Source organism: Chiloscyllium plagiosum, unplaced genomic scaffold (assembly GCF_037043375.1).
Source record: "Chiloscyllium plagiosum isolate Xiang-an unplaced genomic scaffold, Cpla_swu_hap1 HiC_scaffold_31, whole genome shotgun sequence".
NCBI classification, from domain to species: domain Eukaryota; kingdom Metazoa; phylum Chordata; class Chondrichthyes; order Orectolobiformes; family Hemiscylliidae; genus Chiloscyllium; species Chiloscyllium plagiosum.
Genome location: NW_028270169.1, coordinates 50,716,741 through 50,734,563, shown reverse-complemented (window position 1 = coordinate 50,734,563; position 17,823 = coordinate 50,716,741). Strand labels below are relative to the sequence as shown.

General features: G+C 40.2%; 1 protein-coding gene across 3 annotated transcripts in view; it reads left to right on the top strand.

The window, feature by feature from the left end:
• LOC122564151 (AP-2 complex subunit beta) overlaps nucleotides 1-3,045 on the top strand; it is a 318,942-nt gene extending 315,897 nt beyond the window's left edge. For all 3 annotated transcript variants that reach the window (XM_087977539.1, XM_087977536.1, XM_087977537.1), the window contains one exon: nucleotides 915-3,045. In XM_087977539.1, coding sequence (XP_087833665.1) covers nucleotides 915-989 — 75 coding nt within the window. In that variant the 3' untranslated portion in view covers nucleotides 990-3,045. The remainder of the gene's footprint in view (nucleotides 1-914) is intronic.
• The last annotated feature ends 14,778 nt before the right edge of the window (nucleotides 3,046-17,823 follow it).

The following is a 17,823-nucleotide window of genomic DNA, read 5'->3' as shown; positions in this document are numbered from 1 at the left end:
ACTGCTGGACCACATGGCCTACTTCTGTTCCTATGTCTTATATAGTCATTTGGGCTAATAAAATCATTAGATCATACAAACTCTGCTGTTTTTATCTGAACTCCCAACACGTGGTGTTTGCCAATGGCTCCATCATTGACTCTTGAGTTCAGCAATACTTCAATTTTTAAATTTCTCTTAACTTCTGTCAACCTTCCCCATCTCTGTAACCTCCTCCAAGCATACAAGTCTTCAATCACTGCACTTCTCCAATTCCCAATCCCTTTTGCGTTCTCCGATTTTATCAATACACCATTGGTGGAAGTAGCTTCAATTGCTACAGCCCTGAGTTCTGAAACCTCGCTGCTTCTTTCGTCACTTTGTCTGAGCTTTTGGTCACCTGCCCTCCATCTCCCTACCGACTCTGTGGCAGATGGTTTCAATGCTGCTGCAAAGCACCTTGCAACATTTCCCTACATTAAAGGTGTCATTTGTTGTTGTATTAATAATAAAATACTGTCTCCGCTGCAAATCTGAATTAAAATAAAGTACTGTTAAAATCTCAGTAGTTCTGGCAGTGGCTGTTGAGATGGAAACAGCAGTTTGAGTCCAAAATGCCTACTTGGATATTGCTGTTGTAATCTGCTCGAAAATCATTCTTGGCTAGTCAGTTTCCAATGAGCTGAAATGGTTGCAAATGAAAAGTATCACACTAATCTTTTTCTCGCAGGTTCTGACCAGCCTCCTGTGAATATTTCACACTCTCCTTAGTAATGTATTTCTGGGTTCCAGCTTCCTGCATTCTTATTTCTCTAGTATCGCAATGCCTGCTAAGGAGTTTTGTGACATGTCTGAACAGTACCCACTGTATGGTATTGCTGTTGAAACTAAAGAATTATTTTTGTTTCCTTCCTCTTCCCCACTTCCCACCCCAGCTGTCTCTGAAGTGCAGAGCACCGGAGGTTTCACATTACGTCTACCAAGTCTATGACACACTCCTTAAAAACTGAAGATCGGAGCAAGCTCCCCCAACATAATGGAAGTAAATGTCTTATTACACTCCATTCAGCAAGTACCACGGTCTGTGCATATGTGAAATGGATCGTAAACAAAATATACTTTTTTTTATGGAAATGTACTGATTAAATGGTGAAATTTACAATTGTATATGTTTAATCAAAGTTGTCAACCAGTCTGTTTTTGGTGCCAGACATTTGTATTCTGTTCACTTTCTTCCTAAACAAAAACCACTGTTGAGACCACTATTTCAAGGCGATGTTATTCCATCTGATATGTTTGTTGTGTGCCAAGTTTTTTCTGTTTTAATGATTGCTTTAAACGCTACATACAATTAATTAGGCTATCAAATTCAGGCGAGCATATAGTTCCCTGTAGGACAAATTAAATGTTGAGGGGGCGTCTTAACTAGAGGAGGGGTTATGTTAAGGGGCAAATACAGAGACCTGAAGTAAACTCTTGAAGTTCTTTCCCTGCTGAAGATTTTTTTTTCAGTTGTTAGAGTTGCACTTATTTGCATCTCTACAGACTGTCCTTTCAGATGTCCATTCAATTCCGCTGCAGAATCTTTGCAAGTTTTTCAACTGCTTCATGTCGGTGCTCCTATAGAGAAGCTCGAATTACCAATGGCAGCCTCCCATGCTCATTTTTTATTGGACATTCTACTGTCTTTGAGGCTGGTATTTCTCGCTGAAACTGCTGACCTTTCAAAGGTTTTTTTTGGTGGGAATATTGTATTACTGCTGAAACTTGTGGAATTTCCTACTTTGGGAACACCCTCAAAAGTTCTCCAATTCTAAGAGGTTTATTTGCAGTTACAGTTGTAAATGGTATCCTGCATTATGTGGTATTCTACACTGTCCTCATACAAGGTTTCCAATTTTTGTAAATGATTTGCTCTCATTGCAGTTTTTTTTTTTAAACTCCATCACGTTCTCAATAAACTGTTTGTCAACATAATAACAGTGGTGTGGTAAAGCAGAGGGCAATGTTTCACTGAAATGCTATTCGCTGTATTTCGTTGATGATGCATTCACTGACCCATATTATTGCCACTCTCTGCCATAATTGACATTTATTTTCAGAGACAATACTCTGCATGTTCATATCTTGTGTTTAAGTGTGTCACTGTAGCTGATTGTTGCATCTGTATCAACCGGATTAGTTTTCAGCTATGTTGTCAATGATAAGTAGCTTGGCATGTGTCTGTCCCAAGTGATTGCCTGGGCTTTGACAGTCCAGAATGAAAATCAGATTTTATAGAATTTCTTTTGATTCAGCCTCAGTGAATGTATATACTGTTTTCAGGCTAAGGTAGTTTCATGGCACCTTAATCCCTAATAACTGGGTGCTAACAGGCTTTTGTATATCCGTAATGTTTGTTGCTAAGAATGAGCTATTTCACACAGTCAAGTTTGAAACCCCCAGGGTGATTGTAATCTCTGATCACCAGCAGCATGTGTTGAATTGGAACCTTACCTTCAACATGCACTGTATTCAATAATCAGAAAAGCACATAATGGAAAACGTCACAGCAGGTTTATCTTTTACAGCACTTGACTTATTTTTTTCAAAATGTTTCACAATGGTGGTTTCTTCAAACAATTTTCTGTTTTAGTTTTATAGTGTGTCCTTGTTATTTTAGAAATTTAGACTGAACAGTCACGGTATCACTTTGTTTCCAGAGCTTACCTCTGTTTTAATGCTGGTGTACTTCACCATGTAGAGTGCTTCAGAAGTCTTCTCCTGATCTCCAAAGAGGTAGACTTTTGTAGTGGAAAGTCAGGAGAAGTTAATGTCAGCAACAAGGTAAGTATCTTCCTGTGTAACTCTAACGGTTTTCTCTTCTGTTTAATCCTCCCCATCATCTCTTTCTATGCTGTACAACTCTATGTACCAAATGAACAAAACTAAATACTTACTGCCCTAACTTTCATGAATGTTTAGACACAACCATTGGTATCATGTAACATTGTCTGTGTGAGAATGCACATCCTACCTGTCTTCAACCTTGTTTTGTTACCTTGAATTAAATGGGTTTGTGGATTTGTTCAGGAGTGCTGTGCTGATATATAATCAAAAATGTAACTTCTGCGTGTTGATCAGCGTTAATACATATATGGCAATTTAACAGATGTATGCTGTTTCCCCAGAGTGGTCTGAAGTGTTCAATAATTCCTAGTTGGTAATCTTCAGTTTTAGGCCTAGTTTGTTACGTAGATGAGTTGGATTCGGCCGATCAAGCAGTTCTGGAGAGATCACAAGTTAAAGTTGAAAGCTTGAAAAAAGCAGTGAGCTGTTAGTCCATTGCACCATGCCCCACACAGACAAAAGGAACAAAAAGAAGCCAGACAGTTCCGACAGGGGAAAAAAACACACCACCTCAGCCATTTCCTTTGTGCGGATGTACAAATTAGAAACAGAGGTAGGATGGATCAAGTCCTTTTCAAGATTTTAACGTCGCTCGTCGACGAATGAATGCCCCTATCTAGCAAAACCACGGCCAGATGATCTTAAGAGGACGGTATAAAACAACGTGAATCAGAATTTCAGCGAAGCGCAGGATGAGCTGGGTTTTTCAACCATTAGACTATGTTACCGCTCACTACCTGTTGTGTGTAGCGTGTACTTTAATTATTTATCACCACTATTACCCATCACCATTACTATGTGACTTAAAATACTACAATTTATTATTAAACTATGTTAAATTTAAAATACTAGTTAAAATCAAACCTATTTAAAATTACTAATTAACATTATTAAAATATTTAAAATTTAACACTAAAAAGTTATTAAATTTTGTCAATAGAGAATATTAAGAATCCATAAAAATCAGTAGCAACTCGAGAGTCAAAGATAAAACAAGGTTTGTGATATTCTGGGCGAAAGATTTAAATTTCACGATACCGAGGTCTTTCATTAATTCAGTATTCTTTTCGAACCACTTCCCTCTGGCTCCTAACACAAAACTGTAAAAAGATATATTTCCTCCTCCGGTGAGGTCCATTATCTCTTTTTCTAGATGTTTATATTTGCTTTTCATTTCTTCCCAAGCCGACTCAAGAGAGTTAATCTGTAGGTCCGTTCTAATAGTAACGTCCACCACGACAATCTGATGTTCTTTCTTGAAAATTAAATCCGGTATCTAAAGTTTTCCGGTATCATCTTTGATTCGTGGTGCTATATATATTATCCACCCATTCTTCCTATCAAACTTGACTAATTCCTCTACTATCTTATTATGTCTTTTAATTCTCATGTTTTTGACATATAGGCACCATCCAGAAATATGCGCAAACGTCTCCGAAGTATCATTACACCTCTTGCAATTCTTGATATTGAACGGTCTTCCGTACGACAATGACGCCCATGTTGAAAATAAATTTGTTCTTAACAAGATCGAATTAATAACTTTGGACGTCTTCATAAATCGCAATTTCGTCAACCAATTGTTCGATATATTATCGTTTTTTTTATAATGGACACCGGCCCCTTGACAAGGGAGGGCCATCCATCTCTGTAATTCAACGGATCTCCAATTTGCATAGTTTGTACTGCTAAAGTCTTCCATCTCCTCCTCACTATCTTCCACGACAATACCATCTTCACCCAATTGCCGATTTATATTCGGGTTCCAGATCTTTTCCAGCACTTTTAATTTACTAAATTTATACATTTTCACAGCCACACTCTCACCCTCGAACCGAAACGAGGCATGCAAAATTTTGTCCTCGGATTTACGTAACGTTCCATACTTCCTCAAAATCGAAATTGGGATGAAGGTTGACAATCTGTTTAATGCAAGGCCACCATCACGGGGCTTGGCATATAACACTCCATCCGTGATGGATTGCGGGAGGTGTAAAATCTCTTTAACTGCGCTTTTAATTATGTTGTCTAGTTTATTAAGATAATTAATTGAAACTTCTGATAAAATTAGATAATAATACAGCCTCGGAATAAAATATGTTTTTAAAAGTTCTAATTTTTGCACAGGTTTTAAAGGTGATCTTTTTAGATTTCCTATCCATAAGTCTAATTGGCTTTCTCAGTCTGATTGGCTTATGCCAATCCACGGGTCTATCTTAGCTCCTAGGTATTTATCCGTGTTTCCCGGATCTATAAACTGTATATTCCCTTCATTTAGCTTCCAATTTGCTTTATCGTTATATATGAATGTCTTATTCTTATAAGTAAAGTAGAATCCTTTCGTTTTATTTATATTAACCTCCATTCCCGTACTGTTACAAAAGTTTCCCACAAGTTTTAGATTATAAACCATACCAGCATACGATTGACTAATTAGAGCTATCTCATCTGCGAACACTAACGTTGCGCAGTGATAACTATCCCTATCTAATCCTAAAAATATTCCTTTCTTCCTCTCTTCGATGGTACTTATCAAGGGGTCCATTATTATATTAAAACGAATTGGTGACAGTGCGTCACCTTGCTTGACACCTCTTAAAATTTTAATTTTTCCCATTTTACAATTAAAACCTTCTACTTGAGTAAAATTATTATCATATAAGTTTGTAATCAATTTAATAAATATTAAGGGGCGCTGGAGTCTTTTAAGAGCAGTTATAATTAGTTTATGGCCTACTGTATCGAAGGCTTTTGCTAAATTCACAAAAACCACCGCTAAATCTCTTTTATTCTTTTTAGCCCCATTAATAATATTTTCCAGGATTTTAATGTTTTCCTCACATCCTGCTACACCAGCCATAAAACCTTTCTGTCTTTTGTTTAAATTTATCACTTTACTTAATCTATTCTCTATAATTTTTGTGAATAACCTAAGCATCATTGGGCCTATCGTAATTGACCTCCAATTATTAATGTCTCTTAATCCTTCTTCCTCACTCACTTTAGGAATCAATACCGTCCTACTTATCTTCATTTGATCTGGGATTTTGCCTGTTTTTATCCAAATAGTGTATAATCTAGGAAATAATGTGCTATCTTTATTGAATATCTTAATTATCTCTTTCAGCGTTATCCTATCTGGTCCTGCAGCGGTTTTCACGTCCATCGCCTTTACGGCTTGATTCACGTCCTCCACCGTTACAGGACCAGTCAGAATTCCACCTACTGATCCCTCACCTTGACTTTTATATTTGGCAAACCCTCTCAAGTTATTTTTATCATTAGGGTTAGATATTCTCTCTTTGTCATAATCCTCTAACTCTTCCTTACTAAGGGGGCATTCGCACTAGGGTTCTCGCTAGGTATTGCCTCTTAGTTTTGTATAAAACCTGTATTTCTTTAAATTTGCCTTTCTTTCTACTCTGCTGAAAATGTGTTGCTGGAAAAGCGCAGCAGGTCAGGCAGCATCCAAGGAGCAGAAGAATCGACGTTTCGGGCATAAGCCCTTCTTCAGACAGTCCTTCATTCCTGAAGAAGGGCTCATGCCCGAAACGTCGATTGTCCTATTCCTTGGATGCTGCCTGACCTGCTGCGCTTTTCCAGCAACACATTTTCAGCTCTGATCTCCAGCATCTGCAGTCCTCACTTTCTTCTTTCTACTATGTCTTCCTTTAGCTTTACTTTTCTTCCTATTTCTTCTTTGTCCACTATCTTTTTTTTTAAAACCTACTCGTTTAACATAGTTCATTTTCTTAAACTTATCATCTTCACTATTCTTTTCTAATTTACCCATTATCATTAACCCACAGTGGTTAGCACTGCTGCCTCACAGCGCCAGAGACCCGGGTTCAATTCCCACCTCAGGCGACACTCTGTGTGGAGTTTGCACGTTCTCCCCGTGTCTGCTTGGGTTTCCTCCGGGTGCTCCGGTTTCCTCCCACAATCCAAAAATATGCAGGTCAGGTGAATTGGCCATACTAAATTGCACCTAGTGTTAGGTGAAGGGGTAAATGTAGGAGAATGGGTCTGGGTGGGTTACCATCGGCGGGTCGGTGTGGACTTGTTGGGCCGAAGGGTCTGTTTCCACACTGTAAGTAATCTAATCTAATCTAATCTATGCCGCCAATGTTGGTGCTGTCCACAAGGGCAGCACGGTAGCACAGTGGTTAGCACTGCTGCCTCACAGCGCTAGAGAACCGGATTCGAGAACCGGATTCAAAAACCGCCTCAGGGGACTGACTGTGTGGAATTTGCACATTCTCCCCGTGTCTGCGTGGGTTTCCTCCGGGTGCTCCGGTTTCCTCCCACAATCCAAAAATGTGCATGTCAGGTGAGTTGGCCATGATAAATTGCCCATAGTGTTAGGTGTAGGGGAATGGGTCTGGGTGGGTTGCGCTTCGGCAGGTCGGTGTGGACTTGTTGGGCCGAAGGGCCTGTTTCCACACTGTAGGGAATCTAATCTAATCTAATCATACCCATAATATTGTCGTGGTCCTTAATAGTACCTTTATTCCTCCCCATGTCATCATCTATAATTTTAATTAATTCTATTAGTGACCTACCATTATAACCTAACTTTTCTGTAGGTATTATTATTATTATCCTGATGACTCTTCTCATCTGTTCCTCTTTCCTTTACTACCATATCTACCTCCTGGTCACTATCCTCCATTTCATCATTATCACTAATATTAAGGACCACTTTTTGATCTATACCCTTGTCATTATCGCGATTTTTACTCTTCTTGTTTAGTAACCTCCTTTTATCAGAGATGTGTTTAGCTGTTTTAGTTCCTATTTTCTCCGCAATGACTTTATTAATATTTTTACAGCCACTAAATTCTAATTCTAATTGTTGCAACTTTTCAATTTCATCACTAGACCATAATCCCCTCTCATTTCTTTCTCCACTTTCCAACTTATCCCTACTCCCTATTTTCCCTCTTTTCCTTTTCTCATTCCTTACATTAGGATGTGCATGCCTCTCATGTTGCCCCAATCCTCTGGCTGTCATAAATTATAATGGACGTATTTCGCACTGGTATGATTTTTCATTGTTATTATTATTACCATTTTTAGTACACTTAGGATAGTGGCACGCTACCACATGATAATTCCCTTCCCACTCTCACTTACTATATCTAATTCTCACTGATTTAATCCCCTTACATACCTTTAAATACTTCCTAAACATCCCTGTGGTGTTGTAACTATTATTACAATAATTACATTTAAAATTTTCTATCGGGTATTTTATTATTATCTGTAATTTATCCGTTTCCCTAATTACCGGGTGAATAATCCTACCTTCATGCCTCTCCTCGTTGCTCTCTGATTCTCTATATTGACTCAAATCAAAAGGCCCATTAAAATTTGAATTAAAAATCATCTGGCTGTTAAATGAACCCGACTGTCGAGGGGCCTTCTCTACTAGTCTTTCTATTCAAATTATGTCCTGATTACTCTGGACAATGTTAACGACTTCCTCGTGCCTGCCAGAGGACAGCCTCGCCGGAGTAATCCTTAAGGTCTCATCCGTCTGTGTCGAGACGGATTGCCCAGTCCGTTTTTGGCTCATACACTTAGTGCACGGTGCCGCCAATAACAACCGTGCGGGGCGGTTATTTTCCCGGTCTCCCACCCAACCGGAAATTTTGGAATTGGCCATAATTGCCGCTGCCAAATTTGGTTTCTACTATTGACCGAATGGTCACCAGCCATCTCATATATTTTCTGAGGTCGTATTCACCGGCCTGGTCCGAGTACTGCTCAAACAACGGGTGAGAGCAATAAAATTGCCAGTGGCGCATAGCACCGGTCAAAACTAAGGTAAAACCAAAGATAAAATCGATGGTAAAACCAATGATAAAACCGGACTAATACAACCTCCAAACAACTTAAAATTGCCTCTCCGTTTAAAGCTGCTCCCTACAGGCCGTTACCGGGGGGAACCACGAGGCGGTTCGACCTTACTTTGTAATCGATAAAATACATACAAACGATCACAAAGGTGACTACGCAGGCACCGGTCGGAGACCAACAACCTTAAAAACACTGTAGTCACATTGACTCAAGCCTACTCTGTAATTTGATAATATCTGAAATCTTCTTTTGACTTCTGTGTCAGTCAAGAATCGATCTAATTCAGCCTTAACTATACTCAATGGCCTTACCTCCACTGTTCTGAGAAAGAGAATTCCACAGACTAGTGTCCTTTTAAGAAATACTTTACGCTCATCTCTGTCTTAAATGGGAATCCCTTTATTTTTGAAAGTAAAGGTTTATCCTTCACAAATATTCCAAGTAGCTCAGTGGCTACATAAGCTCAAATCTCACGTATCAAGTTGGTTAATTGGTCTTAGCCATGGAACCAGTAGAGGTTCCAAAATTGTCAACAGCTCTCCTGGACTCACCCAGCATCTAATACATGCAATGACTTATTTTTAATATTGTATATAAGACCCTCAACTGAAATGAGGATCAACTGTGAAAATCTGAGATACTCTCTGTCTAGATTCTTCTGAAGAAATGAACTGAAACAGAAATCAAGCGATTTTGAACTATACTATATCAGGTCTCTACATTTCGAAAAGAGCAGAATTGGGTGGGTTTTAGAAAATGCATTTTGTATTTCTTACATTCCAATCAAAGGACGAACAAATATTTAGCATGGTGTCCAAGCAATTATACTGAACAAGCCAATAGTAGTTTCACAATGCTTTAAAATACAATTGTACAACAGGCCACCAATATTTTACAGAATGTAGCCAGCATAACATTGTGGTTATGTTACTAGTGTAACAGTTTAGAGGGCTTGAAGAATCAAGAAAATATGAGTTTGAGGCATAGAATTCAGTTTTTCAGAAAATTTCTTCAAACTGTCTAGAAACAGAAAGCTGGTCTTGTCAGAAATGCCCCAAATGGTTAGTTAATTTCATTTATAAAGAAAGAAAATTGGGGTCCTAATGCAGTCTGGCTTGTTCTTGACTCATGACTACCTTCTGAAGCGGCCCAGTAAGCCACTTACATTGATGCGACGAAAGTTGGTAGTCATCAGCATTGTGCAAATAACATGCATTTTATGTTAATGAGCATCTTAATGAGCTAATGTGGTGAAATAGTTCAACTTCACGAACAAAAACAAAGTCTTGGATAAATTCAGCAGGCCTGGCAGCATCTGTGGAGAGAAAACAGAATTAACATTGAGTCCAGTGACCCTTCTTGAGAACTATTTAATTCACTTCATGCTAACCCATAATCTCATGCCAGGGTGCTGCTGCTCTCCATCACTACCTAAATATGGCTTCTGTTGAATGACGTGTGCACTGCACTAAAAGTTGTTTCCCTGGCTTTTAGTATACGAGTTTCAGTTGGCCACTCGCAAGAAGAAAGATATTCGTTAGTTCTGAGTCTTGCATTGTGGGGGAGAGCTGAGGCTCAAATCAACCCTCATGGAGGATGTAGTGGAATGTGGGCTTGGGGTAAGGTGCCTGTGAAGCCCATAAACAGGATTGGTGAATGGTTTTTAAAGAGAAATCAATTTTAAACTCACTGACAGGCCACAAAAATGGAATATGGGTGAAAAGTGCATAAGTTGAGCTTAGCACAATGGAATCTTTTTTCAAAGGATTAAAAAAAGCTTCCAGATTAGTTAGGTTGTTGATGCAGACTTCCCCTTTCCCTGTGAGACTACTGAATGAGGTTCTGTCCTCTCTCAATGCATTCCAAATATATTGTATTGTTTGTTGTACTGGTGTGTGTATTAAAATCATTTTCCAATTTATCCATAATATTTCACTGTTAACATGTTCAGATATTAGAATTCTGATTTCCAGTAAACGAATAGATAATATGCTGTCGTGAATGTTACCAGATTTGATAAAGTTGGTGTATACCCATTAAAGTCTGGCTTCCCGCAAAGTGTTTTTTTTTGCTGTGTTTATCAACGTTTATCACGATGGAACTGACCAGTTACTCCACAGAGTTGGGGGGATGAGGGGAGAGTTAATGACTTATCATGGTTAAATACATGTTGAAAATGGGGTAGGGATTGGAATAACTGAATTTTTTTAATGGTTTATTGTGGCTGAAGTATCAGCTCTGGGCATGCACTGTCAGAATTGAGCACTTCCTGGCTTAAATGGGTTAGGTGCAAAGAAAGAATTCTGTTACATATTAGATGGCAACATCTCTTCAATATCCCAAATGGTTTCATACAAAGTGAGTTATAGTGAACTTAACCATGGTGCACCGCATGATCCAACAGGAGAAGCCTAAGAGAAAATGTAGGTATAAAGTGGGATAATTTTATTTATGTTGGAGAATAGTTTCAAATGGCATACCTGGGGCAGTGTTTGATCTCAGTATTGTAAGGATGCAGCCATTCCAGGGATTTATGGATCTGGATAGTAGATTTATATGTAATTAATCAAGCTTATCTTTAATACTTTAACACTGCACCAGCATTTAAGCACTTAGCTCAAGTATGAAGACAGCATCAAGCTTTAAACCAAGGAATTAGTTTCCAGGCGGCATCTCTAGGGGGCTCTTGGCTTGTCTGCCTCCAGCTGGAGCTTTGTCAGATTCTCATGATCTGCACTGCTTGGTCTGTCACAGTGAAATGGTTCCTTCTGGGTTGGGGGCAGAGTAAACATTTATGGAACTCCCATTTTAGTATCATCATCCACCCTTGCTAGGCATTAATGGATGGCTGGCAATTTGTGTGTTACCCCAACTTCACTAGATGTTAAACCTGTATTTTCTGGCTTAGTTCAAGTTTAATCGTTTAATTTGTATCCATTTTAAATTGGCTGAGCCAGTAATAATGATTCACTGCTTTACCCAACCCTTTGTTTTGAGTTTTACATTAGTCCAAGCAGCTACGTTCTAAAATGCGCTAGATAGGATATTTTTGCAGCAGCCAAGCAACAAGACATTATTCGAGTGAAGGTCATTCTCAGTAGGTCTCATCCACTTCTTCATTCTGCTGTCTGATTGGAGAGATCCATCGCTCCTATTACTCTCTGTAGACGCTTGGACATATGTGTGCTGTATTTCCCATGCTTAACAAAATTGAAAGTGGTCACTTGCCTTTAAAATAACCTGGAAAGCTCAGTTAAAGATGCTCTTTTCCGAGTAACTCTGCCATATGACATAGTGATGGACACACCATTGTAACGTACAGTTAAAGACTGACCTGTAAGCATTAGGATGACAGTCAGTGCTTTTGAAATGATTGCACCCCAGGGTTTGAGAATAAAAGCTGCACTGACCATTGTGCAGTACTGCCGGAGGGACTGTCATTTGGATGAGACATAAGAACACGAGTGGGAACAGATTCTTGAGCCTATTTTTAACATTCAATTCGAACATGGCTAATTGGTAACAATTCCACCCTGATTCCACAATCCTTATTATTTTCACCAAACAAAAGTTGAGTAGTTTGCGTTTCAGATATTCTCGTTGATCCTCAAGAGGTTTTGGTTGGGTAGAGAGATGAGTGGATGGGGAAGAGGAAGAAGTCCTATCTTGCAATACACTTATGGAAAAAAGATTCTTCCTTCAAAATGACCAGTTTCTAAATTTTTAAAAATTCATGAGCCTATTTTTCTATTCAACCTTTTCAGAGATGTTATTACAAATCTTGGAGCAGGTGGGACTTGAACCTGGGCCTCCCAGCCCAGAGGTGGAAACACTACTGCATCAGAAGAGGGCTCCTCCAACCTCTAATTTTGAGATTATTTCCCCTTGTTTTAGACCTCATCTGCCGCAATTAGCCTCAAAGGGATTGTCCTCTAAATCCATTTTGTTACGTGTAATGTGGGACATCCTGAGAATGTGAAATGTATTGTACCAATATGCTTCCTTTTAACCTCCCAATCTTTCCCTTCTCAATCACCTCCTATTTTATCTGACCTCAAAACTCTTCAACCTCCTGTGTTCTGATCCAAACGAATTCTACTTATGCTTCTGCTATTGTCTCTTTATTCCAACTGACTAGAAACCTACCAACCATCCACCACCCCTTGGGAACCTTTCTGCAGTTTGTTACCTGCCCTGATTCCTAGGAAATAATACATGGGGACAGGGATAAGCCGTTCAGTTCCTCAACCCTGCCCTACTATTCAACAAGATCCCAGGCCTCAATTCATCATCTTTGCCAGCTCTTCATAGCACTCATAAATTCTTAATATTTCAAAACTCTATCCACCTCCTCTTTGAACCCCTTCTGTGATCTTGTCTCCACAACTCGCAGGACTAAAGAATTCCAGTCATTTACTACTCTCTATAATGCTTTCACATGTCAGTTTTAAGTGGCCATTCCCTTCTTCTGTATTTATGACACATAGTTCTAGATTCCCCCACTAGTGAAAAGAACCCCTCAACATCTATCCTGTCAAGGTGCATCAGAATGTTGTGTGATTCAATAAGATTACTCCTCATTCTTCTAAACCATGGTGAAAACTTGCTTAGGTGTTCTCAATGAGTTAACTCCTTAACCCCTGGAATCCACATATTGAATCTTCTTTGAACTGCCTCCAATATTAACACATCCTTCTTTAATACAGAGTCCAAAACTATATACAGTATCCAGGAGCAGCATCCCAGTTGTAGCAAGACTTTTTAAACTCCAACCCCCTACCATAAAGGCCAAAATTCCATTTGCGTTCTTCATCACTTGCTGGGCCTGCATGCCAACTTTGTGTTTCATGCAGCCAGATCCCTTGGTGCTACATGTTTCGGGGCTTTCTGTACATTTAAATGATAATCTGCTGTTTGATTCTTCCCACCAAAGTCCATGACCCCACACATTATTACATGCGCTCCATCTGCCAAGTTTTTTGATAACTTAACCTAAGCTAATTCTACACTAATTCCTTATACCCTTATCAAAACATGCTCTCCCACTTAGTTTTGTATCTTCGAATTTGAATACTTTATCTCCTCCTCCAAATCAATGATATAGATAGTAAATAATTGAGGCTCTAGGACTGACCCTTGTGGCGCTCCACGAGGTAAATCTTTCCAACAGGAAAAATACTCATTAATCCCAACTCTGGTTAACATCCAGAAGATACAACCTTCAATCCATGCTAGTATTATCAGCTCCTATCTTATGCAGTAATGTTCATGAGACAATTTATCAAATGCCTTCTGGAATCCAAGTGCACCATCTCTATCAGTTCCCTGTTATCAACTTCGTGCTATTCTCAAAGTTATGAATTTGTCAAATATGATCTCCCTTTCACAAAACCATGTTGATTCTGATCATTTTCACCTTGTCTAAATGTCCTGCAATTCTTCCTTAAGAATGGATAAATGTATGCTGGGTAATTGGCCTATACTTTCCAACTTTCTTTCTCTGGCCCTTCTTGAAAAAGGGTATTATATTCATGATGTTTCAATCTGCTGGAACACTCCTGGAATCCAGTGTGTTCTAGTTCAACCAATCCTTCCACTATCTCTGCAGTCACTTCCTTTCGAGATGCCCGGTGTCAAGTCCTGGTGACTTTAGTTGCATTTATTTGTCAAGTAGTCTCTTCCTATTGATTGGGACCGCTAGAAGATCTCTTAATGGTGAGAACGAGGAGCCGAGAGGGAGTAGTCGACTTGCGCTCTGGGAAGGTGAGTGAACTGATATATTTAGGCAGCAGCTGAACCCGAGACACTACACATGTAATGTCTCCCACTCGCCCTCCTGCTCTAATAAAAAAAAAACCTGGTGTGTTGATAAGGTTTTTCTCTTTTTTTTATCATGTAATTGGTAAAAATAAATCTTTTTTTCTTTTTTTACGTATCTGTTGTTTGATATTATAGTTGGTCTAAGTTAAGCTTAAGATTAAAAGATGGCAGGAGATCCAGACCCGTGTTATGTTCCTCTTGCTCAATTTGGGAGCTCAGGGACGCGGCTGATGTCCCTGACTCCTTCATGTGCAGGAAGTGTGTCCAGCTGCAGCTCTTGTTAGACCGTATGACGGCTCTGGCGCTGCGGATGGATTCACTTTGGAGCATACGCGATGCTGAGGAGGTCGTGGATAGCACATTTAGCAAATTGATCACACCGCAGATTAGGATTGCTGAGGGGAAAAAGGGAATGGGTGACCAAAAGGCAGAGAAAGAGCAGGACGGCAGTGCAGGTGTCCCCTGCAGTCATCTCCCTCCAAAACAGGTATACTATTTCGGATACTTTTGGGGAGATGGCTCACTAGGGGAAGGCAGCAGTAGCCAAGTTCATGGTACAGTGGCTCTACTGTACAGCAGGGCAGGGAAAAGAATGGAAGGGCCATAGTCATAGGGGATTCAATTGGAAGGGGAGTAGATAGGCGGTTCTGTGGTCGAACACAAGGCTCCCGGATAGTATGTTGCCTCTCAAGTGCACGGGCCAGGGATGTCTCAGATCGGCTGCAGAACATTCTGAAAGGGGAGGGTGAACAGCCAGTTGTTGTGGTGCATCTTGGCACCAGTGATCTAGGCTAAAAAAAAGGGATGAAGTCCTACAAGCAGAATTTGGGGAGTTAGGAGCCAAGTTAGGAGCTCAGAGGTAGTAATCTCAGGATTGCTACTAGTGCCAATGCTATTCAAAATAGAAATGAAAGAATAGGCAGATGAACATGTGGCTTGAGAGATGGTGCAGGAGAGAGGGGTTCAGATTTTTGGGACATTGGGACTGGCTCTGGGGGAGTTTTAGAATACTCATGGACGAAGATGAGTGGTCCTAAAGGAAGAGTGCTAAATTGGAGGAAGGCTAACTACAGCAAAATTCGACAGGAGCTGGGGAATGTGGATTGGGAGCAGCTGTTCGAAGGTAAATCCACATTTGATATGTGGGAGGCTTTTAAAGAGAGGTTGATTAGAGTGCAGGACAGATATGTCCCTGTAAAAATGAGGGACAGAAATGGCAAGATTAGGGAACCATGGATGACAGGTGAAATTGTGAGACTAGTTAAGAGGAACAAGGTGACTGAAAACAGATGAAGCTTTGGAAGAATATCGGGAAAGTAGGACCAATCTGAAGTGAGGAATTAAGAGGGCTAAATGGGGTCATGAAATATCTTTGGCAAACAGGGTTAAGGAAAATCCCAAAGCCTTTTATTCATATATAAGGAGCAAGAGGATAACTACAGAAAAGGTTGGCCCACTCAAGGACAGAGGAGGAAAGTTATACATTGAGTCAGAGAAAATGGGTGAGCTTCTTAATAAGTACTTTGCATTGGTATCCACTGAAGAGAGAGACATGATGAATATTGAGGTTAGGGACAGCTGTTTGATCACTCTAGGTCAAGTCGACATAAGGATGGAGGAAATGTTGGATATTCTAAAAGGCATTAAGTGGGCAAGTCCCCAGGTCTGGATGGGGTCTATCCCAGGTTACTGAGGGAAGCAAGACAGGAAATAGCTGGGGCCTTAACAGATATCTTTGCAGCATCCTTGAATGCAGGCAAGGTCCTAGATGGCTGGAGAATTGCTAATGTCCCCTTGTTTAAGAAGGGCAGCAGAGATACTCCAGGTAATTGTAGACCGGTGAGCCTGACGTCAGTGGTAGGGAAGCTGCAGAAGATATTGAGGGAGAGGATCTATTTATGTTTGGAAGAAAATGGACTTATCAGTAATTGGCAACATGTTTTTGTGCAGGGAAGGTCATGTCTTACCAACTTAATAGAATTCTTTGAAGAAGTGACAAAGTTGATTGAGGGAAGGGCTGTAGATAATACATGGACTTCAGTAAGGCATTTGATAAGCTTCGCCATGGTAGGCTGATGGAGAAAGTGAGGTCGCATGGGGTCCAGGGTGTACTAGGTTGATGGATAAAGAACTGGCTGGGCAGCAGGAGACAGAGTAGTAGTGGAAGGGAGAAAGTAGTAGTGAAAATGGAGAACTGTGACCAGTGGTGTCCCATTGAGATCCGTGTTGGGACCCCTGTTGTTTGTGATATACAGAAATGATTTGGAGGAAGGTGTAGGTTGTCTGATTAGCAAGTTTGTGGATGACACTAAGATTGGTGGAGTAGCAGATAGTGAAGGGAACTGTCAGAGAATGCAGCAGAATATAGATAGATTGGAGAGCTGGCCGGAGGAACGGCAGGTGGAGGCCAGTCCGGGCAAATGTGAGGTGATGCATTTTGGAAGTTCCAATTCAAGAGTGAACTATGGTAAATGGAAAAGCCCTGGAGAAAAGTGATGTTCAGAGAGATCTGGGTGTTCAGGTCCATTGTTCCCTGAGGTGGCGACGCAGGTCAATAGAGTGGTCAAGAAGGCACACGGCATGCTTTCCTTCATCAGACGGTATGTTGAGTACAAGAGTTGGCAGGTCATGTAAAGTTGTATAGGACTTTGGTTTGGCCACATTTGGAATACTGCTTACAGGTCTGTGTCCCCTGAACATTACCTGGGATTCTGGATTAACAATCCAGTGACAATACCACTAGACTATCATCTCCCCTCACGTGGGACTAGATCTGGATCGGAGCAGGCATGGAGGGCCAAAGGGCTTTCCTGTGCTGTAATTTTCTTTGCTCTTTGTTCTCCCATTATTCTCTTTCTGTGATATTTTTGGGATGATTATCCTGTCCTCCACTGTGAAGACTAATAAAAAACATTGGTTTAAATGTACCATTTTCCAGTTCCCCATTATCAGTTCCTCAGCTGCATTCTCCCAAGTGTCCCATCCTTACCTTTGCTATCCTCTTTTTATATACCCATGGAAGCTCCTGCTGTTTGTTTTTCTATTTAGAGTCAGACAGTCATAGATCTGTACAGCACAGAAACAGACTCTTCAGTCCAACTTGTTCATGCTGATCAGATATCCTCAATCAATCTAGTTCTAGTTGCCAGCACTTGGCCCATATCCCAGTAAACCCTTCCTATTCATATCCCCATCCAGATGCCTTTTAAATGTTGCAATTGTACCAGCCTCCACCACTTCCTCTGGCAGCTCATTCCACACATGTACCACCCT